The sequence below is a fragment of the Colius striatus genome, unplaced genomic scaffold, assembly GCF_028858725.1.
Source record: "Colius striatus isolate bColStr4 unplaced genomic scaffold, bColStr4.1.hap1 scaffold_134, whole genome shotgun sequence".
Taxonomy (NCBI): Eukaryota; Metazoa; Chordata; class Aves; order Coliiformes; family Coliidae; genus Colius; species Colius striatus.
In genome coordinates, this window is record NW_026908425.1 from 1 (window position 1) to 22,500 (window position 22,500).

General features: G+C 51.8%; 1 protein-coding gene across 2 annotated transcripts in view; it reads left to right on the forward strand.

Annotated features, from left to right (window-relative positions):
* Positions 1–6,446: 6,446 nt before the first annotated feature.
* The window catches only part of BICRA (BRD4 interacting chromatin remodeling complex associated protein), a 20,496-nt gene continuing 4,442 nt past the window's right edge, over positions 6,447–22,500 (forward strand). Inside the window, exons 1-10 of one of the 2 annotated variants that reach the window (XM_062019726.1) lie at positions 6,447–6,488; positions 6,631–6,673; positions 6,976–7,041; positions 8,442–10,427; positions 15,292–15,481; positions 16,594–16,721; positions 17,851–17,970; positions 19,323–19,381; positions 19,471–19,619; positions 20,941–21,035. In XM_062019726.1, coding sequence (XP_061875710.1) covers positions 6,448–6,488; positions 6,631–6,673; positions 6,976–7,041; positions 8,442–10,427; positions 15,292–15,481; positions 16,594–16,721; positions 17,851–17,970; positions 19,323–19,381; positions 19,471–19,619; positions 20,941–21,035 — 2,877 coding nt within the window. In that variant the 5' untranslated portion in view covers position 6,447. The remainder of the gene's footprint in view (positions 6,489–6,630; positions 6,674–6,975; positions 7,042–8,441; positions 10,428–15,291; positions 15,482–16,593; positions 16,722–17,850; positions 17,971–19,322; positions 19,382–19,470; positions 19,620–20,940; positions 21,036–22,500) is intronic. The other variant, XM_062019727.1, reaches the window with a different exon arrangement.

A 22,500-nucleotide genomic window follows, 5' to 3' on the forward strand; every position in this document is an offset into this window, starting at 1 on the left:
TCCCCCCCTCACCATGACCTTGGCCCTAAAGTTGGGGTTCACTCATGGCAACCCCCCTGTGTCTCCTCATCCTCCCTCCTGAGGAAGAGGCAGATGTGTGTGTGAGGGGGAGAAGCCTCCCACCCCCAAAAAGAGGGGGTACAAGCAGCCCCTGTCCCTCTCCCCTCCCCCAAACCCCTCTGCTGCTGGCCCTAAAGTTGGGGTTCACTCATGGCAACCCCCCCAGTGTCTCCTCATCCTCCTGAGGATGGTTTGGGGAGGGAAAGTGGAAGCTTTAAGATACCAAGATGAATAAAAGCCCCCCTAAAACACCCCCTTTTCCCTCTCACCCCCCCCCATCACCCTCATCACCCACAAACCTCCCACCAGCACCCCATTTTCCCACCTCATCCCAACCATGTGGCTTTTGGACCCTCCCAATGAGACCCTCCCTCTCTCCTCCTCAACCTCCCAACTCTGTAGCCCCCCTAAATTCCCCCCCTTGCCCCCCAAAATGAAACCCACCCCCCCTGAGCTGAATAAACTCCAACCTCGACCCGTTTTCCCTCAGTTCACGGCGGCTGTTGCTGTTTCAGCCTCTTGTTGGGAGGGTTGGGCTTGTGCTGCTGGTTTTGGGGGACTGGGTTGTGCTCAGGGGTGATTATTTGGTGGTAACTCACTTTTTGGGGTGGGGGTAACCCCCTTTTCTCCCCCTCCCTCGATGTCCAAACGTCCCTGTGCCGCCGTTTCGCTCCTAAACCCGAAGCTTTTTGCTCTGGAGATGATTCCCACGGATAGAAAAGGGTTAAAACAAACTTAACCCGAAGGGAAACTGAGGCACAGCTTGAGGGGGGGGGGTTGAGCTGAGTGTCCCCCCTCCCCAAACTGAGGTGCATCTGTTTTGGGGGCCCTCGTGTGCTGTCGGTTCTGTGGCACCCCCAAACTGGCCCCTCTGTGTTTGGGGGGGAGGGGGAGGGTCTTGGGGTGGGAGTGGGGGGCTCCTGGGTGAGTGGAGACCACAAGGTGGGGGCCATGGGGGTTTATTGGGGTGTGTCCTGAGGAAGAGGATGGAGGTGAGGTGTGTCCTGAGGAAGAGGATGGAGGTGAAGTGTTCTCTGAGGAAGATGATGGAGGTGAGGTGTGTCCTGAGTAGAAGGATGAAGGTGAAGGGTCTTCTGAGGAAGAGGATGGAGGTGAAGGGTCTTCTGAGGAAGAGGATGGAGGTGAGGTGTCCTCTGAGGAAGAGGATGGAGGTGAGGTGTGTCCTGAGTAGAAGGATGAAGGTGAAGGGTCTTCTGAGGAAGAGGATGGAGGTGAAGGGTCTTCTGAGGAGGATGATGGAGGTGAGGTGTCCTCTGAGGAAGATGATGGAGGTGAAGGGTCCTCTGAGGAAGAGGATGAAGATGAAGTGTTCTCTGAGGAAGAGGATGGAGGTGAAGGGTCTTCTGAGGAAGGGGTTGGAAGATGAAGGTGAGGTGTCCTCTGAGGAAGAGGATGGAGGTGAAGTGTGTCCTGAGTAGAAGGATGAAGGTGAGGTGTCCTCTGAGGAAGATGATGGAGGTGAAGTGTGTCCTGAGTAGAAGAATGAAGGTGAAGGGTCTTCTGATGAAGAGGATGGAGGTGAAGTGTGTCCTGAGTTGGGGATGGAGGTGAAGGGTCTTCTGAGGAAGATGATGGAGGTGAAGGGTCCTCTGAGGAAGATGATGGAGGTGAAGGGTCCTTCCTTCCAGAGGAAGGAAGATGAAGATGAAGTGTTCTCTGAGTAGGGGGATGAAGGTGAAGGGTCTTCTGAGGAAGAGGATGGAGGTGAGGTGTCCTCTGAGGAAGATGATGGAGGTGAAGGGTCTTCTGAGGAAGAGGATGAAGGTGAGGTGTCCTCTGAGGAAGATGATGGAGGTGAAGGGTCTTCTGAGGAAGAGGATGAAGGTGAGGTGTCCTCTGAGGAAGAGGATGGAGGTGAGGTGTGTCCTGAGGAAGAGGATGGAGGTGAGGTGTGTCCTGAGGAAGAGGATGGAGGTGAAGTATCTCCTGAGGAAGAGGATGGAGGATGAAGTGTCCTCTCAGTGAGAGGATGGAGCCTGAAGGATGCCTCCTGGAAAGCTCTTGAGGCCGAAGGCTTGAAGCTCATCCCGGGCTCCTCAGGGCAAACGGTGGCCACCGAATCCCACAGTTGGCAACCGGAGCCTGGGGGGCTCCAAGGGCTGGGGGTGCAGAGGAGGAGATGTGGGGGGTCAGAGAAGGATTTTGGGGCTCAGAAAAGGACTTTTTAGTGTTGGAGAAGGATTTGGGGGCTCAGAAAAGGACTTTTTAGTGTTGGAGAAGGATTTTGGGGCTCAGAAAAGGGACTTTTTAGGGTTAGAGAAGGATTTTGGGGGTTGAGAGAAGGACTTTGGGGCTCAGAAAAGGACTTTTTAGTGTTGGAGAAGGATTTTGGGGCTCAAAAGACTTTTTAGGGTGAGAGAAGGATTTTGGGGCTCAGAAAAGGACTTTTTAGAGCTCAGAAAAGGACTTTTTAGGGTTGAATAAGGATTTTGGGGGTTGAGAGAAGGACTTTGGGGCTCAGAAAAGGACTTTTTAGTGTTGGAGAAGAATTTTGAGGCTCAAAAAATGACTTTAGGGTTAGAGAAGGATTTTGGGGGGTCAGAAAAGGACTTTTTAGGGTTGGAGAAGGATTTGGGGGCTCAAAAAATGACTTTTTAGGGTTAGAGAAGGATTTTGGGGGTCAGAAAAGGACTTTTTAGGGTTGAATAAGGATTTTGGGGGTTGAGAGAAGGACTTTGGGGCTCAGAAAAGGACTTTTTAGTGTCAGAGAAGGATTTTGGGGCTCAGAAAAGGACTTTTTAGTGTTGGAGAAGGATTTGGGGGCTCAGAAAAGGACTTTTTAGTGTCAGAGAAGGATTTTGGGGCTCAGAAAAGGACTTTTTAGTGTCAGAGAAGGATTTTGGGGCTCAGAAAAGGACTTTTTAGTGTTGGAGAAGGATTTGGGGGCTCAGAAAAGGACTTTTTAGTGTCAGAGAAGGATTTTGGGGCTCAGAAAAGGACTTTTTAGTGTTGGAGAAGAATTTTGAGGCTCAAAAAATGACTTAGGGTTAGAGAAGGATTTTGGGGGGTCAGAAAAGGACTTTTTAGGGTTGAATAAGGATTTTGGGGGTTGAGAGAAGGATTTTGGGGCTCAGAAAAGGACTTTTTAGTGTTGGAGAAGAATTTTGAGGCTCAAAAAATGACTTTTTAGGGTTAGAGAAGGATTTGGGGGGTCAGAAAAGGACTTTTTAGGGTTGAATAAGGATTTTGGGGGTTGAGAGAAGGACTTTGGGGCTCAGAAAAGGACTTTTTAGTGTCAGAGAAGGATTTTGGGGCTCAGAAAAGGACTTTTTAGTGTCAGAGAAGGATTTTGGGGCTCAGAAAAGGACTTTTTAGTGTCGGAGAAGGATTTTGGGGCTCAAAAAAGGACTTTTTAGTGCTGGAGAAGGGTTTTTAGGGTCAGCAAAGGATCGTGGGGGTGCCTGACAGACTTTTGGGGCTGGGCAAAAGCTTTTGGGGTGCGAGGGGCCGTGGGAACGTTGATCCACCCGTCCCAAAATAGTCCCTTTGCCCTCGGAATGTGCCGAATTCCCACCGTTTCCTTCTGGAAGCCGCTGGCAAACAAACCCCCGACGCTGTTTATCTTTCCACCATCCACCAGGAGCAGCACAAAATCCCACCAGATGTGCTTTCATTTCTCCAGCAGCACAAGTTTCGCTCCCAAACAAGCTCCTGAGTGGATTTGGGGACGAATCCCCTCCCAAATCCCCCCTTCCCAGAGATTTCCTCGGTCCCACGCTCCTCAAATCCCTCCATGGGGGGAAAATCGATCCTTTCTAACCCCTTTTTCCCCCTGGAAAATGCTTTTTGGTAGCTTGAGGTGACCCCTTCTCATATTTTTTAGGGGGAGTGTAACAAATCTGGTGGCAAAAAGGAGGATTTGCTCCTATTTCCTTCTTCCCACACCCCCATCATTCCCAAACCTTCCAAAAACGGCTGTTTTAGGGTGTTTTCCCCTCATTTTTCCTATCCTCCAAGCTGGGAAAAGGCCCAAAAGTCGAATTCATGATGATTTGTATCGTCCCCCGACAGGAGGTTGTGGAGAGGGGGAGCTGGACTCTCCTCCCCAGCCACAGCACCAGGGGAAACGGCCTCGACCGGTGTCAGGGAGGGATTTGGGCAGGGAAACGGCCATTTCTGCCCCAAAACGCTTGCCAAAGCCCTGGAGGAGGTTGCCAGAGGCTGTAGGGGAGGGATCCTCCATCCAGGCTCAGGGATGTGGTTTGGGGCTGAGGGAACCGAGGGAAGGGTTTGGAGCTAAAGGGGCTTTTTGGCCTTGGTTCTCTGAGGGTTCCGATTTGGCTGGTTTTGGGGGGGTTTGGGGCCTTTTTGGGGGGGAAAATCGTCTTCTCTGAGGGAAAAATGTCCTCTCTGAGGGAAAAATGTTGTCTCTGAGGGGATTCATCCACTTTGGGAGGGAAATTCGTCCTCTTCTGAGGGGATTCATCCACTTTGGGAGAGAATTCACCCTTTCTGAGAGGATTCATCCCATTTTGAGGGGATTTCACCCCCTTTTTGGAGGGAAATTTGTCTTTTCTGAGGGAAAGTTGTTCTCTCTGAGGGAAAATTGTCTTCTCTGAGGGGATTTGTCTACTTTGGGAGGCAAATCCATCCTCTTCTGAGGGGATTCATCCACTTTTGGAGGGAAATTCATCCTCTCTGAGGGGATTTGGGGCCTTTTTGGAGGGGAATTCGTCTTTTCTGAGGGAAAACTGTTTTCTCTGAGGGGATTCATCCACTTTGGGAGGGAATTGACCCTTTCTGAGGGGTTTCATCCCTTTTTAAGGGGATTTCACCCCCTTTTTGGAAGGAAATTTGTCCTCTCTGAGGGAAAATTGTCCTCCCTGGGGGGATTTGTCTACTTTGGGAGGGAAATTCGTCCACTCTGAGGGGATTCATCCACTTTTGGAGGGAAATTCATTCTCTCTGAGGGGATTTGGGGCCTTTTTGGAGGGAAATTCGTCTTTTCTGAGGGAAATTCGTCCTCTTCTGAGGGGATTCATCCACTTTGGGAGGGAATTGACCCTTTCTGAGAGGATTCATCCCTTTTTGAGGGGATTTCACCCCCTTTTTGGAGGGAAATCTGTCTTTTCTGAGGGAAAATTGTCCTCTCTGTGGGGATTCATCCAGTGTGGGAGGGAATTCACCCTCTCTGAGGGGATTTGGGGCTTTTTTGAGGGGGTTTCACCCCCTTTTTTGGAGAGAAATTCGTCTCTGAGGGAAATTTGTCCTCTCTGAGGGGATTCATCCCATTTTGAGGGGATTTCACCCCCTTTTTGGAGGGAAATCTGTCTTTTCTGAGGGAAAGTTGTTCTCTCTGAGGGAAAATTGTCTTCTCTGGGGGGATTTGTCTACTTTGGGAGGGAAATTCGTCCTCTCTGAGGGGATTTGGGGCCTTTTTGGAGGGGAATTCGTCTTTTCTGAGGGAAAATTGTCCTCTCTGGGGGGATTTGTCTACTTTGGAAGGGAATTCACCCTCTCTGAGGGGATTTGAGGCCTTTTTGAGGGGATTTCACCCTCTTTTTGGAGGGAAATTCATCTCTGAGGGAAAATTGTCCTCTCTGAGGGGATTCATCCACTTTGGGGTGTAAATTCATCCTCTTTTGGGGGTAATTCACTCTGTTTTGGAGGGAATTTCCTCTTCTCTCAGGGAAAATTATCCCCCCTGAGGAGATTCATCCACTTTGGGAGGGAATTTCATTCTCTCTGAGGGGATTCATCCTGTTTTTGAGGAGATTCATCCTGTTTTGAGGGCAATTCACCCTCTTTTGATAGGAATCCACCCTCTCTGATGGGATTCATCCACTTTGGGAGGGAAATTCATCCTCTTTTGGGGGTAAAACACTTAAAAGGGATAAAAATTAAACTTTTGGAGGGGAATTCACCCTCTCTGGGGAGATTCATCCCATTTTGAGGGGAATTCACCCTCTCTGAGGGGATTCATCCACTTTGGGAGGGAAATTCATCCTCTTTTGAGGGAAATTCACTCTCTCTGAGGGGATTCATCCCTCCAGAGGACTGAATTTCCCTCAGAGAGGACGAAACTCCCTCAACGAGGATGAATTTCCCTCCAAAGGGGGTTAATTCCCTTCATGAAAGGATGAATTCTCCCCCAAAAGGGATGAATTCTCCCCAAAAAGGGCTGAATCCCCTCAGGGAGGGTGAAGTTCCCTGCAGTCCCAGGTCTGGCCCGTGGATGCCCTCACACCCTCCACATCAGACATCGCCCTCCCCTCCGGATCCAGCCCCAATTTCTGACTCTATCCTCTCTCTTTTGAGGAAAAATCATTGTGAATCAAGGAGGGAACATGAAATTGTCCCTTTTTGGGGTGGTTTTGTGGCAATTCAAGGCCCTGACGCCACCTCTCTCCCCTCTCCCCAGTTGACATGGATGATGAAGACGGCCGGTGCCTGTTAGATGTCATTTGGTGAGTCCATTTCCCTTTCCCTCAACAAGCCAAAAAGCCTCAAATCACCCCAAAAATCCATTCAGGAGGCAGGAAAAAACCAAAAAAAGCTCCTTTTGGGTTTTTTACCCCTTAAACTTCCCCCTTGTCTCTCCCTTTGCAGCGACCCTCAGGCCCTCAACGATTTCTTACATGGCTCCGAGAAGGTGAGTGATGAAACTCAAACTCAACCTTTTTACTTTGAACCAAACCCCCAGTTTTTCTAAGGTAAAAAAAGAACAACCCCCTGAAATCCAAGTTGGAGTTTTTCAAGCTTTTTAGGGCCCCTCAACCAGCCCCTTTGGGGCTCCCGGGTGTCTGCTGGGGGATGGGGGTGGGACTCAACCCATCACCCCTCGTTTTTCTCTCTTTTTCTCTTTTTTTTCCCCTCATTTTGAGGTGGGGTTTTGATTTTTTGTTGTTTTTTTGCTCCTCTCCAGAAAATAAACCCCCATCTTTTCACTTCCAGATTGACAGTGATGATCTCCTGGACAACACAGGAGATGCAGCCAGCGCCTTCTTTGAAGGTGCTGGGGTAGGTATTTGGGTTCATTTCTCCTCACCAACCTTTCCTTTCCCTCATGGGTCTGGCCCCTCCTTGATTGGCTTTTCACCCTATTTATTGGTTTTTCACTTATTTTATTGTTTTCCCTCATTTTTATTGTTTTTTCCACCATTTTATTGCTTTTTCTCCCCATTTTATTGCTTTTTCTCCCCATTTTATTGCTTTTTCTCCCCATTTTAGTGGGTTTTTTCACTCCTTTTATTAGTTTTTCCCCATTTTCTTGTTGCTTTTTCCCCTTTTTAATTGTTTTTCCCCCCTTTTATTAGTTTTTCCCTTTTTCATTGGGTTTTTTTCCCATCATTTATTGTTTTTCTCCCCCTTTAATTGAGATTTTCCCCCTTTTATTCATTTTCCCCCCCTTTTATCATTTTTTTCCTCATTTTATTGTGATTTTTCTCCCCATTTATTGGGTTTTTTCCCCTTTTTAATGGGTTTTCCCCTTTTTATTATGTTTTTTCCCCTTTTATTGGATTTTCCCCCTTTTATTGTGTTTTTTCCCCCTTTTATTGTGTTTTTTCCCCCTTTTATTGTGTTTTTTCTCTCTTTTATTATATTTTATCCTCCTTTTATTGTTTTCCCCCCTTTTATTGGGTTTTTCCCCCCTTTTATTGGGTTTTCCCCCCTTTTATTGGGTTTTTCCCCCCTTTTATTGGGTGTTCCCCCCTTTTTATTGGGTTCCCCCCCCTTTTATTGTATTTTTTCCCCTTTTATTATGTTTTCCCCCCCTTTTATTGTTTTTCCCTCTTTTATTGGGCTTTCCCCCCCCTTTTATTGGGTTTTTTCCCCCTTTTCTTCTTTTTTTCCCCCCTTTCTTGTGTTTTTTTTCCTCTTTCATGGTTTCTTTTACTCCTTTTATTGTTTTCCCCCCATTTATTGGGGTTTTCCCCCCATTTATTGTGTTTTCCCCCCATTTATTGGGGGTTTTCCCCCCATTTATTGGGTTCCCTCCCCTTTTATTGTGGGTTTTCCCCCATTTATTGTGGGTTTTCCCCCTTTTATTTCCCCCTTCCTCGTGTTTTCCCCCCATTTTTTTATGTTGCCCCCCACTTTGCCTCAGTTTCCCCCATTTTTAGGTCTCTCCCCCCACACCCTTCCACGGGCCGTCCCTCACCCTCTTCCCTTTGGCAACGTGACTCTTCCCCTCCATTTGGGAGCCAAAAAGGCAAATCAGAGGTGTTTTTCTTCCCCCCTGCTTGTGTGACGTGGACCAAACGCTCCAAAAAGAGCCACAAAGCTCCTGCTTTGGCCACTAAAAGCCTCGTGGAAGGGGAATCGGTGGCCACCCCGTGGTAGCCCCCCACCAGCGGTCACCTTCCTCCTCCTCCAGCTCACCGGTGTCTTTCTCCCCCCTCTTGGTTTTACCCCCTCAGCTCCACGTCCAAGAAGCCTCTGGCACCCACCTGAGCTCGGAGCAGAACCAACCAGCCCCCAGCGTGGACCTGGACTTTTTAGAAGATGACATTTTGGGGTCCCCTTCGGGGGGCGGCGCCGGCGGCGGCTCTGGCGGCGCCTCCTCTTCCTCCTCCAACCTCCCCAACTCGGAGCAGCCCTGTGACATCCTCCAGCAGAGCCTCCAAGAAGCCAACATCACCGAGCAGACCTTGGAGGCGGAAGCAGAGCTGGATTTGGGTTCTTTCCAGCTCCCCACCCTCCAACCCGTCGTCCAAACGGCCGCCGACGGCACCCCCCAGATCTTTTCGGGGGGCACCGACCTCATCGGCCTCCAACCTCCCGCCGTCCTCGCTCACCAAACCTTGGTGCAACAGCCAGTCGGGGCTGACGTGGTCAACAAAGCCATCAGCGTCCAACCTTTCCTTCAACAGGTTGGGTTGGGCAACGTCACCATCCAACCCATCTCCAACCTTCAGGGTTTACCCAACGGCAGCCCCGGCGGCGCCTTGGGCATCGGCCCCATCCAAGTGGTTGGTCAACAAGTGATGGCCATCAACCAACCTGCTCAACAGATCATTGCCAAGCAGGTTCAACCTTCTCAGGTGGCCACGGTGCCGGTGGGTGGCTACATCACCCAACCGGCGCCGGAGCAGCAGCAGGTCACCCTCTCCTCCGCCGGCGTCTCGCCGCAGAACGCCGGCTTGGTCATCCAGAAGAACCTGCAGACCGTGGCCACCACCACCCTCAACGGCAACTCCATGTTCACCCAAAGCTCTCAACCCCTCACCGTCACCTCCAACCTCAGCAGCCCCTTGGTCCAAACCCAAAACGTCATCATCCACCGGACGCCCACCCCCATCCAACCCAAACCCGCCGGCGTCCTCCAGCAGAAGCTCTACCAGATCACCCCCAAACCTTTCGCCTCCAACAACGCCACCCTCACCATCCAAAACGAAACCTCCCTCCAGCAACCCAAAACACAACAGAACTTGACTTTCATGACCGGCAAACCCGGCCAGAACGTCGTCCTCTCCGGTTTCCCCCAAGGGCTCCCTGCCAACGTCTTCAAGCAGCCTCAGCCTCAACAGCAGACCCTCAACAAGCCCATGAGCGTCCACCTCCTCAACCAGGGCAGCAGCATCGTCATCCCTGCTCAGCACGTCCCTCAGGCCATGCTACAGGGGCAGAACCAGTTCCTCCTGCCGGGACAACTGGCCGGTGCCTCGGCCGTGCAGATCCCTCAGCAGCTCTCGGCGTTACCGGCCAACATGGGGGGTCAGATCTTAACGGCGTCCCACCCGGCTGGCCAAGCTCACATCATCACCAGCCAAGGGCCTGGTGGGCAGTTGATCACCAACCAAGCTTTGCCAGCTCAGATCCTCACCAACCAGAACTTGGCCGGTCAACTCAACCTGGGCCAAGTGTTGACCTCGCAGAACGCCCACGGCACCGCTCACATCCTCTCGGCGCCCATCCAGCTCCAACCCGGCCAAGTGGCTCAACCAACCCTCTTCCAGATGCCGGTTTCTTTAGCTGGCAACTTGACCACCCAAAGTCAACCTTCAGTAGCCGCTTCCTTGAGCCAAACCGGCCAGACTGTCATCCAAGGGGTCACTTTACCCAACCAAGTGGCCACCATGCAAGTGGCGACCGACAACCTCGGCCAAGCCGTCAGCATCCAACCGAACGCCGCGGCCACCAGTAGCCAAAGCCCAGGGCTTGGCCAAACCCAACCGGCTTCGGCCTCGGGTCTGTTACCGAGCGCTGAGCCATCCTCCATCCTCGCCGTCCAAGCCCAGGCGGCTGCTCCTCTCCAGCTCAACGTGCCACCTCCTCCAGCCCAGCAGCCAACTCCTTCCCAGGCCAGTCCCAGTTTGGCTTCCAGCCCTGAGAAGATCATTTTGGGTCAAACCGCCGCCGGTGCCGTCATCAACCAGGATTCCATGCAGATGTTCCTCCAGCAGGTAAGCAGAACCTCACTGCTGGGGGCCCAACTCAAAGACAGGTTTTGGGGGGTGCCCTTGAGCTCTGGGTGGCCCAGAGGGGTTTTGGGATGTTCCTCCTTGTCCTTGTTGGTCCTTTGGGCCACCAACCCCCTGCCCTCGTCGGTCCTTTGGGCCACCAACGCGCTGTGTCTTGTTGCCCCTCCTCAGGTCCCACCTGACTCGGTCAAGGGTTTGGGGATGGTTCAGGCAACAGATTCAAACCACCCCGAGGGGAGTTTTGGCTCCCAAACCCATTTGGTTCAAGTTCTGGTCCCTCCAGGGGCTTTTTGTTCCTTCTGGAGGGGTTTTGGGCTCCTAAACCCCTTTGGTTCAAGTTCTGGTCCCTCCAGAGGCTTTTTGTTCCTCCTAGAGGGGTTTTGGCTCCTAAATCCCTTCTCCAAGGGGAAGTTCTGGTCTCTCCAGGGGCTTTTTGTCCCTCCTGGAGGGGTTTTGGGCTCCTAAACCCCATTTCCAAGGGTGTTCTGGTCCTTCCAGAGGCTTTTTGTCCCTCCTGGAGGGGTTTTGGCTCCTAAATCCCTTCTCCAAGGGGAAGTTCTGGTCTCTCCAGAGGCTTTTTGTTCCTCCTGGAGGGGTTTTGGGCTCCTAAACCCCATTTCCAAGGGTGTTCTGGTCCTTCTAGAGGCTTTTTGTCCCTCCTGGAGGGGTTTTGGGCTCCTAAACCCCTTTGGTTCAAGTTCTGGTCTCTCCAGGGGCTTTTTGCTCCTCCTGGAGAGGTTTTGGCTCCTAAACCCCTTCTCCAAGGGCAAGATCTGGTCCCTGTGACATCACCTGAGGTTGCTTGTGGTGGATCCCAAATCCCTTCTCCCACCTCAGGAGCCCAAAGGGGGTTTTGGGGTGATCCCCAGGGTGGGAGTTTGCTCTTGGAAGCCCCCTGGGCTCCCCCAAAGGAGCTGGGGAGGGGAGGGTTGGAAGGGAGGGGGGTGGTTACTTTGGAGGCAAAGAGACAGGAGTTGGTAGAATGAACCCCACCATGTGCTGGATTTTGGGGGGTTCCCCCCCAGTCCTGCAGCTGATGGTGGGATGAGGGTCCCCTCTCCCCCTTGTCCCCTCCCTGTCCCCCTCCTCTGTCCCCCTGCCCCCCACTAACCCGCTGAGCCGCTGCTGCTTCGCTTCTCCGCTCCCTCCCGCAGGCTTTGCCCCTCCCCCTCCCGGCTCGGGGCCGTCTCCTTAACGAAGGAGCACAATCAGTGTTAATTAAAGGGGGGGTTGGGGCTCCAGCTCTCCTGGGGGGGGAGGAACCTAAAGCAGAGGCTGTGTCTGCCCTGGGCTGACGGGATCGAGTCAGAGGGTCACTGGGTCAATCACTGGATCGATCACTGAGTCATTAAATTGATCACTGAGGCATTGGATCAGTCACTTGAATCATTGGATCAGTCATTGAGTCACTGAATTGATCACTGAGTCGATCCCTGAGTTGATCACTGAGGCATTGAGTTGATCCCTGGATCAATCATTGAGTCATTGGATCAGTCATTAAATGATTGGATCATTGGATCAGCCACAGAGCCAACCATTGGATCAGTTGTTGGATCAATTGTTGGATCAGTTGTTGGATCACTGACTCGCTTGTGGAGTCACTGAATCGATCATTGGGTCACTGGATCACTCCCAGGCCAACCAATCATTGGCTGGATCACTGGATCATTCCCAGACCAATCACTGGCTGGATCACTGGGTCACTCCCAGACCAATCACTGGCTGGATCACTGGATCACTCCCAGGCCAACCAATCATTGGCTGGGTCACTGGATCATTCCCAGACCAACCAATCACTGGCTAGGTCACTGGATCATTCCCAGACCAATCACTGGCTGGATCACTCCCAGACCAACCAATCATTGGCTGGGTCACTGGATCACTCCCAGACCAACCACTGGCTGGGTCACTGGGTCACTCCCAGACCAACCAATCATTGGCTGGATCACTGGATCACTGCCAGACCAATCATTGGCTGGATCACTCCCAGGCCAACCAATCATTGGCTGGATCACTGGATCACTCCCAGACCAATCATTGGCTGGATCACTCCCAGGGCAACCAATCATTGGCTGGATCACTGGATCACTCCCAGGGCAACCAATCATTGGCTAGGTCACTGGATCATTCCCAGACCAATCACTGGATCGCTCCCAGACCAATCATTGACTGGATCACTCCCAGGCCAACCAATCACTGGCTGGATCACTGGATCACTCCCAGACCAGCCACTGGCTGGGTCACTGGATCACTGGATCACTGCCCAGCCCAGTCTGTGCCCCTGCCTGGCTCCCAGAGCCCTCGCAGCCCCCCGAGTCCGTCCCGGGCCGTGTCCCTCTGCCCCAGCCCCCGCTGCCCGTCCCCCACTAACCTCTTCCTCTCTCCTTCTGTTGCAGTTACCCGCAGGGCAGCAGAAGCTCCCTGGAGCCTCCCCGCCCCCTTCGCTCCCTCCCCCGCCGGCCCCCGGGGACCCCCCGGCCCTTCCCCCCTCCCACCTGCCCCAGATCCACTCCCCACACCCCTCCCGCCCCCCTTCCCAGCCCCAGCCCCTCTCCAGGCCCCCGTCCCGCCCTCACTCCCGCCCCCCGTCCCAGCCCCAGGCCCTGTCCCGCCCCCCCTCCGAGCCCCTGGCGCGCCCCTGCACCCCGCAAGCGCCCGGCCTCTACGTCCTCCCCAACCAAGTGGCCTCGTCCCCCCTTGGGGGGGTCCAACACCCCCTTCGTCCCCCTTCCCAACCTCAACCCCCTTTCCCTCCTCTCCCTCCTCCTCCTCCAGAACCTTCCTCCTCCTCCTCCTCCTCCTCCTCTCAGCTCCCCGATCTGCCCCCTCCCCATTTCCAGCTGCAGTTCCCGGCTCAGGGGCAGCTCAAAGCCTCGGCCCCCTCCCCCCTGCGCTTGACCCCGGAGCCCCCTCCCCGCAGCGGCTTCCCCCTGCCCCCCACCGCCCCCTTCCAGCCCCCCCCGGCCCCCCCCAGCCCCGCTCCTCCGCAGAAGCAAATCCTCGACAGGTTCCAGCAGGTAACTCCAGGCCCCAGCTCCCAGGGGGAGGAGGAGGAGGAGGAGGGGGAGGAAGAGGATGGAGAGGCACAGAAAGACCCACCAGCCCACCGCCCCCACCAGCCCCCCCAGGTTCTGGGGGCTCCTGACGTGGTTTTGGGGGCGTTTTGTGTTACTTTGGGGCTCTTGGAGGTTGGAGGAGCGACCTTGGGGCTGGAAAGGGGAGGGAGAGGACGTGGGGAGGAAGAATTGGGCCCCTTCTGCTTCTCCCCGGGGCTCAAACGCCTTCATTTGGGGCCTTTTCTGTGATTTCAGGGCTCAAACTCCTTGATTTGGGGCTTTTCCTGTGATTTCAGGGCTCAAACTCCTTGATTTGGGGCTTTTCCTGTGATTTCAGGGCTCAAACTCCTCGATTTGGGGCTTTTCCTGTGATTTCAGGGCTCAAACTCCTCGATTTTGGGCCTTTTCTCTGATTTCAGGGCTCAAACTCATCGATTTTGGGGCTTTTCCTGTGATTTCAGGGCTCAAACTCATCGATTTTGGGGCCTTTCCTGTGGTTTCAGGGCTCAAAGTCCTTGGTTTTGGGCTTTTCCTGGGATTTCCTGGCCCAAAATCCTCAGTTTGGGGATTTCAGGGCTCAAACTCATTGATTTTGGGTCTTTTATATGATTTCAGGGCTCAAAGTCCTTGGTTTTGGGCTTTTCCTGGGATTTCCTGGCCCAAAATCCTCAGTTGGGTGATTTCACGGCTCAAACTCATCGATTTTGGGTCTTTTATGTGATTTCAGGGCTCAAATTCCTTGATTTTGGGCCTTTCCTGTGATTTCCTGGCCCAAAATCCTCAGTTGGGTGATTTCAGGGCTCAAACTCCTTGATTTTGGGCCTTTTCTGTGATTTCAGGGCTCAAACTCCTCGATTTTGGGCCTTTCCTGTAATTTCAGGGCCCAAACTCTTTGATTTTGGTCTCTTCCTGGGATTTCCAGGCTCAAAATCCTCAGTTTGGGGATTTCAGGGCTCAAACCCCTTGATTTTGGGCCTTTCTTGTGATTTCAGGGCCCAAACTCATTGATTTGGGGCTTTTCCTGTGATTTCAGGGCTCAAAGTCCTTGATTTTGGGGATTTCAGGGCTCAAACTCCTCGATTTTGGGCCCTTCCTGTGATTTCCAGGCTCAAAATCCTCAGTTTGGGGATTTCAGGGCTCAAACTCCTCGATTTTGGGCCCTTCCTGTGATTTCAGGGCCCAAACTCATCAATTTTGGGCCTTTTCTGTGATTTCAGGGCCCAAACTCCTTGATTTTGGGTTTTTTCTGTGATTTCAGAGCCCAAACTCTTTGATTTTGGGCCTTTCCTGTGGTTACAGGGCCCAAACTCCTCAATTTGGGGCCTTTCCTGTAATTTCAGGGCCCAAACTCATCATTTTTGGGCCTTTTCTGTCATTTCAGGGCCCAAACTCCTCGATTTTGGGCCTTTTCTGTGATTTCAGGGCCCAAACTCATCAATTTTGGGCCTTTTCTGTGATTTCAGGGCTCAAACTCATCAATTTTGGGCCTTTCCTGTGATTTCAGAGCTCAAACTCCTCGATTTTGGGCCTTTTCTGTGATTTCAGAGCCCAAACTCCCCGATTTGGGGCCGTTCCTGTGATTTCAGAGCCCAAACTCCCCAATTTGGGGCTGTTCCTGTGATTCCAGCCCCCAGCAGGTGCCTCTTTTCAGCTCCATCTCCCACACGCTGAGTTTTGGGGCCGGTCCCGTCCCCCTTCATCCTCCAAGAGCCTCGTGGGTGATTTTTAGGGTGAAAGGCTGTGATTTAGGGCGAGGTTTTCACCCCTGGGGTCCTTTTGGGGTTTTGTAGGTGCCCCAGGGGATCATCCTGCAGACCAAGCAGCCTCCTGCCACCAGCCAGCCCTCGCTCGGCCCCTTCAGCGCCGCCTCCTCCGTCCTGGTCAGTGGCCCCGGGCAAGTGGCCACGGCCACGGCCACCACCACGGCGGCCACGGCCCACGGCCACGCGGCACCCGCTGCCCTCACGCCCTCCACTGCAGGTGGGTGCTGGGGGATCAAGGGGGGAGTGTTTGGGGGGGACACCAGAGGAGGGGGAGCCCCAAAAATGAGTGTCCAGGGATGTAGGAGTCACCAGATGTGTGTCCCAAAGCAGGGGCATCCCAGAGCAGGCACATCCCAGAGCAGGGACACCCCAAACCATGAGCATCCCAGACCAGGGTCATCCCAAACCAGGGTCATCCCAGACCAGGGTCATCCCAAACCAGGGTCATCCCAGACCAGGGTCATCCCAAACCAGGGACATCCCAGACCAGGGACATCCCAGACCAGGGACATCCCAAACCATGAGCATCCCAAGCCAGGCACATCTCAGACCAGGGACATCCCAGACCAGGCACATCCCAAACCCTGAGCATCCCAGACTAGGGTCATCCCAAACCAGGCACAACTCAGACCAGGGACATCCCAAACCAGGGACATCCCAAACCAGGGACATCCCAAACCAGGCACAACTCAGACCAGGGACATCCCAGACCAGGGACATCCCAGACCAAGCACATCCCAAACCAGGGTCATCCCAAACCATGAGCATCCCAGACCAGGGACATCCCAGACCAGGGACATCGCAAACCATGAGCATCCCAGACCAGGGACATCCCAGACCAGGGACATCGCAAACCATGAGCATCCCAAGCCAGGCACATCTCAGACCAGGGACATCCCAGACCAGGCACATCCCAAACCCTGAGCATCCCAGACCAGGGACATCCCAAACCAGGGACATCCCAAACCAGGGTCATCCCAAACCAGGGACATCCCAGACCAGGCACATCCCAAACCATGAGCACCCCAGACCAGGGACACCCCAGACCAGGGACACCCCAGACCAGGGACACCCCAGACCAGGGACACCCCAGACCAGGCACATCCCAAACCAGGGTCATCCCAAACCAGGGTCATCCCAGACCAGGGACATCCCAGACCAGGCACATCCCAAACCAGGGACATCCCCAAGCTGGGGCATCATGGTGCCTGTATTTTGGGGTCCCTCCTTCCCCCTCATGTTTTTATGGCTAAATCTGTGCTTTTTGGGCTAACCCCCCATGGGGAAGGATCCAGGATGCTGTTATTTCTCCCCTCTGACCTCCTGCAGGCGTTACCCCTCCGGTTCCAGCCGACACCAAACCCTTCGCCGCCGGCTCCGCCACGATTCCGGCCGGGAAAGGGGCCACGGCCCCGGGGAAGGCGCCGGCTCCTCTGGGCATCCAGCAGCCTGGCCAGGTCAGCTCCTGCTTCCAGTCCCAGGCCTCACACAGCTCTGGCAACATTCCCCTTGGCTTTACCAAAACAGAGCGATTCAGTACCAAAATGGAGCAATTCCTTAGCAAAACAGAGCAATTTGGTACCAAAAAGGATGGATTCAGTGCCAAAATAGATCAATTCCTTGCCAAAATTGATCAATTCCTTACAAAAATAGATCAGTTCTTTGTCAAAATAGATCAATTCCTTACAAAATCGATCAATTCCTTACAAAATAGATCAATTCCTTGCCAAAATTGATCAATTCCTTGCCAAGATAGATCAGTTCTTTGTCAAAATAGATCAATTCCTTACCAAAATAGACCAATTCCTTACCAAAATAGATCAATTCCTTGCCAAAAAGGAGGAATTAATTACTAAAAGGATAAATTAATCACCAAAAAGGATGAATTAATCACCAAAAAGGACGAATTAATTACCAAATGGATGAATTAATTATCAAAAAGGACAAATTAATTGGCAAAAAGGGCAAATTAATTACCAGGATGATGAATGAATCATCAGAAAGGAGAAGAAAAAGGACAAATCAATTACCAAAAGGATGAATTAATTACAGGCAAGGACGAATTAATTACCAAAATGATTAAATATTTACCAGAAGGGACAAATTAATCACCAAAAAGGATAAATTAATCACCAAAAAGGATAAATTAATCACCAAAAGGATAAATTAATCACCAAAAGGATGGATTAAGTACCAAAAAAGACAAGTTAATGACAGAAAAGGGCAAATTAATTACCAGAAGGATGGATTAAGTACCAAAAGAGATGAATTAATTCCCAAAACAGATGAATTAACTCCCAAAACAGATGAATTAACTCCCAAAAGAGATGAATTAATTCCCAAAGGGGACAATTGAATCACCAAAAAGGGCAAAGTAATTACCAAAAAGCCAAATGAATGGCCACAAAGGTCGAATCCAGTGCCAAAAAGGACTAATTAATCACCAGAAAGGACAGATTAATTATGAATCAGTGCGTTTTTGGTAAGTGGAAGGACAAAGCACAACACCCCAAATGTTTAGCCCAAGAAACGTTGGTTTTGGGGTGAAACCTTCACCTAAATCAACCCCTTTTTGTCTTCCCTCAGTCCAAACCCGGCGTCATCAGCTCGGTGTCGGGCCTCAGCCTGGCCAAAGGGCCTCTGCAGATCCAGGTGGTCGGCAAAGGCTTGTCCCAGCTCGTGCCCTCGGTGCAGGGGCAGCAGCTGGTGAGTGTGAGGGGAGGGAAGGGGTTAAAGGAGCAATTTGGGGTGGTTGAGGGGGGGTCTCGGGGTTTTGGGCTCATTCTTCAGGTACTGGAGCTGTTTGGTCCCTCACCCAGCTCCATCAGTCCTCTCCTGGAGCTCAGTTCCCTCCTAAGAGGAGGAGCTTCCTTCAAAACAAGATCCAAAAGAGGGTGGAATTCCACCCAAACAGGATGAATTCCCTCCAAAGAGGATGAATTTCCATCCAAAAGGGGATGAATTCCCTCAGAGAGGATGAATCCCCTCAAATAGGATGAATTCCTCCCAAAAAGAGGGTGAATTCCCCTCAGAGAGGATGAATTTCCCTCCAAAAGTGAATTAATCCCCCCAAAAGAGGGTGAATTCTCCTCAAAAGGACAAATTTCCCACCAAAGAGGGTGAATTTTGCCCCAGAAGGGAATTAATCCCCTCAGAGAGGCCGAAATTCCCCCCAAAAGAGGCCAAATCCCCTCAAAGCTGCTGGAACCCCCCTCAGAGAGGATGAATTTCCCTCCAAAAGTGGATGAATCCCCCTAAAAGAGGGTGAATTCCCCTCAGGATGAATTTCCCTCCAAAAGAGGGCGAATTTTGCCCCAGAAGGGAATGAATCCCCTCAAAGCTGCTGGAATCCCCCTCAGAGAGGCCGAAATTCCCCCCAAAAGAGGCCGAATCCCCTCAGAGAGGATGAATTTCCCTCAGAGAGGCCGAATCCCCTCAGAGAGGCCGAATCCCCTCAAAGCTGCTGGAACCCCCCTCAGAGAGACCGAAATTCCCCCCAAAAGAGGCCGAATCCCCTCAGAGAGGCCGAAATCCCCTCAGAGAGGCCGAGTCCCCTCAGAGAGGCCAAAATCCCCTCAGAGAGGCCGAGTCCCCTCAGAGAGGCCGAATCCCCTCAGAGAGGCCGAATCCCCTCAAAGCTGCTGGAACCCCCCTCAGAGAGACCGAAATTCCCCCCAAAAGAGGCCGAATCCCCTCAGAAGAGGCCGAAATCCCCTCAGAGAGGCCGAAATCCCCTCAGAGAGGCCGAGTCCCCTCAGAGAGGCCAAAATCCCCTCAGAGAGGCCGAGTCCCCTCAGAGAGGCCGAATCCCCTCAGAGAGGCCGAATCCCCTCAAAGCTGCTGGAACCCCCCTCAGAGAGACCGAAATTACCCCCAAAAGAGGCCAAATCCCCTCAGAAGAGGCCGAAATCCCCTCAGAGAGGCCGAAATCCCCTCAGAGAGGCCGAATCCCCTCAAAGCTGCTGGAACCCCCCTCAGAGAGGCCGAGTCCCCGCTCAGAGCGCGTTGGCAGCCCCTGACCCCCTCCCCAAGCGCTGAGCCCTCTCCTCTCCCCTCAGTACGACGCCAAGCTGGGCCTGAAGAAGGCGCCGCTGCTGCAGCCCAGCAAGGAGGCCTGGTGAGTGCCGCGCGCCCCAGCTCGCCCTCAGCGCCGCTCTGGTGCCTCGGCTCCGCTTTTCACCCCCATTTCGCCTCTTTTCCCCCCAGTTTGCTGGAGCAGCTGCACAAGCACCAGGGCTCGGTGCTGCACCCCGACTACAAGAGCTCGTTCCGCTCCTTCGAGGACGCGCTGCAGCGGCTGCTGCCCTACCACGTGTACCAGGGCACGCTGCCCTCGGCCCGCGACCACCGCCGGGGTACGGCCCCGAGGGACGCTGGGCTGAGGGGAGGCGAGCTCTGGGGACAGGGACCAAAAGGGACGAGCTTTGCAAGAAACACGGGGCTTTTAGGCCTGGAAAAGGGGTTTTTAGGGCTGAAACGGGAAAGAAACGGGGGGTTAGGGGGAAAAGCAGAAAGAAACGGGTTTTAGGGGTTAAAGCAGAAAGACACAGGGGTTTTAGGGGTTAAAGCAAAAAAGAAACAGGGATTTTGATGGTAAAACAATAAAAGTGGGATTTTTAGGCCTGAAAACAGGGTTTTTAGGCCTGAAACCAGAAAGAAACAGGGTTTTTAGGGGTAAAACAAGAAAGAAACAGGGTTTTTAGGTTTAAAAGGAGAAAGAAACAGGGTTTTTGATAGTAAAACAATTAAGAGTAGGATTTTTAGGCCTGAAAACAGGGTTTTTAGGCCTGAAACCAGAAAGAAACAGGGTTTTTAGGGGTAAAAGCAGAAAGAAACAGGGTTTTTAGGGGTAAAAGAGAAAGAAAGAGGGTTTTTAGGGGTTAAAGCAGAAAGAAACAGGGGTTTTATGGTAAAACAATAAAAGTAGGATTTTTAGGCCTGAAAACAGGGTTTTTAGGCCTGAAACCAGAAAGAAACAGAGATTTTAGGGGTAAAACCAGAAAGAAAGAGGGGTTTTAGGGGTAGAAGCAGAAAGAAACAGGATTTTTAGGGATTAAAGCAAAAAAGAAACAGGGGTTTTGATGGTAAAACAATAAAAGTGGGATTTTTAGGCCTGAAAACAGGGTTGTTGGGCCTGAAACCAGAAAGAAACAGGGATTTTAGGGCTAAAAGCAGAAAGAAACAGGATTGTTAGGCCTTAAACCAGAAAGAAACAGGGGTTTTAGGGCTAAAACCAGAAAGAAACAGGGTTTTTAGGTCTGAAACCAGAAACAGGATTTTTAGGCCTGAAACCAGAAAGAAACAGGGTTTTAGGGCTGGGAAAAGTAGGAGTTTAAGGGCTAAAACCCTCAAAAAAGCAGGATTTGATGCTAAAAAATAACCCCTGGCGTTTTTAGGCCTCAAAACTCCCATTTTAAGGACTAAAAAGGACTTTTTTTTGATAAAAAATGAGGATTTTTAGCCCTAGGACCAAAAAAAGCAGGATTTTAGTGCTAAAACCCCAAACCACAGGGGTTTTAGGACTAGAAAAGCAAGAGCAAAGGCACCAGCCTTCATTTGTGGTTCCCCAAACCACCTCTGTGGCCTTTGCTGGGGGGATTTTGGGCACCGCGTCCCCGGTTTCCCTCACCCCGAGGGGAGCTGTTGCAAAGGGCCTCACCCTCCTCTCCCTCGCAGTGGATGAAGAGTTCGAGGTGGTGTCGGCGCAGCTGCTGAAGCGGACGCAGGCCATGCTCAACAAGTACCGGCTGCTGCTGCTGGAGGAGTCGCGGGTGAGTCCCGGCGCCGTCCCCGAGGCCCGCGGTACCCCGGGGCGGGGAAAGGAGCTTGTTGGGGCGGTGGGCTTCGTCCCAAGGGGGAGTCGCCTCACAGGAGGGTGGGGTTTGCTCTGGAAGGGTGGAATCCCCTCAAAAGAGGATGACTTTGCCTCAAAAGAGGATTAATTCCCTCAAAAGAGGATGAATTTGCCTCAAAAGAGGATGAATTCCCTTCAAGGAAGGGTGGAATGTCCTCACAAGAGGGTGGAATGTCCTCTGAAGGGGTGAAATTGTCTCAAAAGAGGATGAATTTGCCTCAAAAGAGGATTAATTCTCTTCAAGGAAGGGTGGATTCCCCTCAAAAAGGATGAATCCCCTCACAAGAGGGTGGAATTTAATCTGAAAGGGTGAAATTGCCTAAAAGAGGATGAAGTTCCCTCAAAGGAGGATGAAATTCCCTCAAAAGAAGGTGAATTCCCCCCAAAAAGGATGAATCCCCTCACAAAAGGGTGGAATTTCCTCTGAAGGGGTGAAATTCCCTCAAAAGAGGATGAATTTGCCTCAAAAAGGATCAATCCCCTCACAAGAGGGTGGAATTTAATCTGAAAGGGTGAAATTGCCTCAAAAGAAGGTGAATTCCCCTCAAAAGGGATGAATCCCCTCACAAGAGGGTGGAATTTCATCTGAAGGCATGAAATTCCCTCAAAAGAGGATTAATTTGCCTCAAAAGGGATGAATCCCCTCACAAGAGGGTGGAATTTCCTCTGAAGGGGTGAAATTGCCTCAAAAGAGGATGAAATTCCCTCAAAAGAGGATGAATTTGCCTCAAAAGAGGATTAATTCTCTTCAAGGAAGGGTGGATTCCCCTCAAAAAGGATGAATCCCCTCACAAGAGGGTGGAATTTAATCTGAAAGGGTGAAATTGCCTAAAAGAGGATGAAGTTCCCTCAAAGGAGGATGAAATTCCCTCAAAAGAAGGTGAATTCCCCTCAAAAAGGATGAATCCCCTCACAAAAGGGTGGAATTTCCTCTGAAGGGGTGAAATTCCCTCAAAAGAGGATGAATTTGCCTCAAAAGAGGATTAATTCCCTTCAAGGAAGGGTGTAATTTAATCTGAAAGGGTGAAATTGCCTCAAAAGAGGATGAATTTGCCTCAAAAGAGGATGAATTTGCCTCAAAAAGGATCAATCCCCTCACAAGAGGGTGGAATTTAATCTGAAAGGGTGAAATTGCCTCAAAAGAAGGTGAATTCCCCTCAAAAGGGATGAATCCCCTCACAAGAGGGTGGAATTTCATCTGAAGGCGTGAAATTCCCTCAAAAGAAGATGAAATTCCCTCAAAAGAAGGTGAATTCTCCTCAAAAAGGATGAATCCCCTCACAAGAGTGTGGAATTTCATCTGAAGGCATGAAATTCCCTCAAAAGAGGATTAATTTGCCTCAAAAGGGATGAATCCCCTCACAAGAGGGTGGAATTTAATC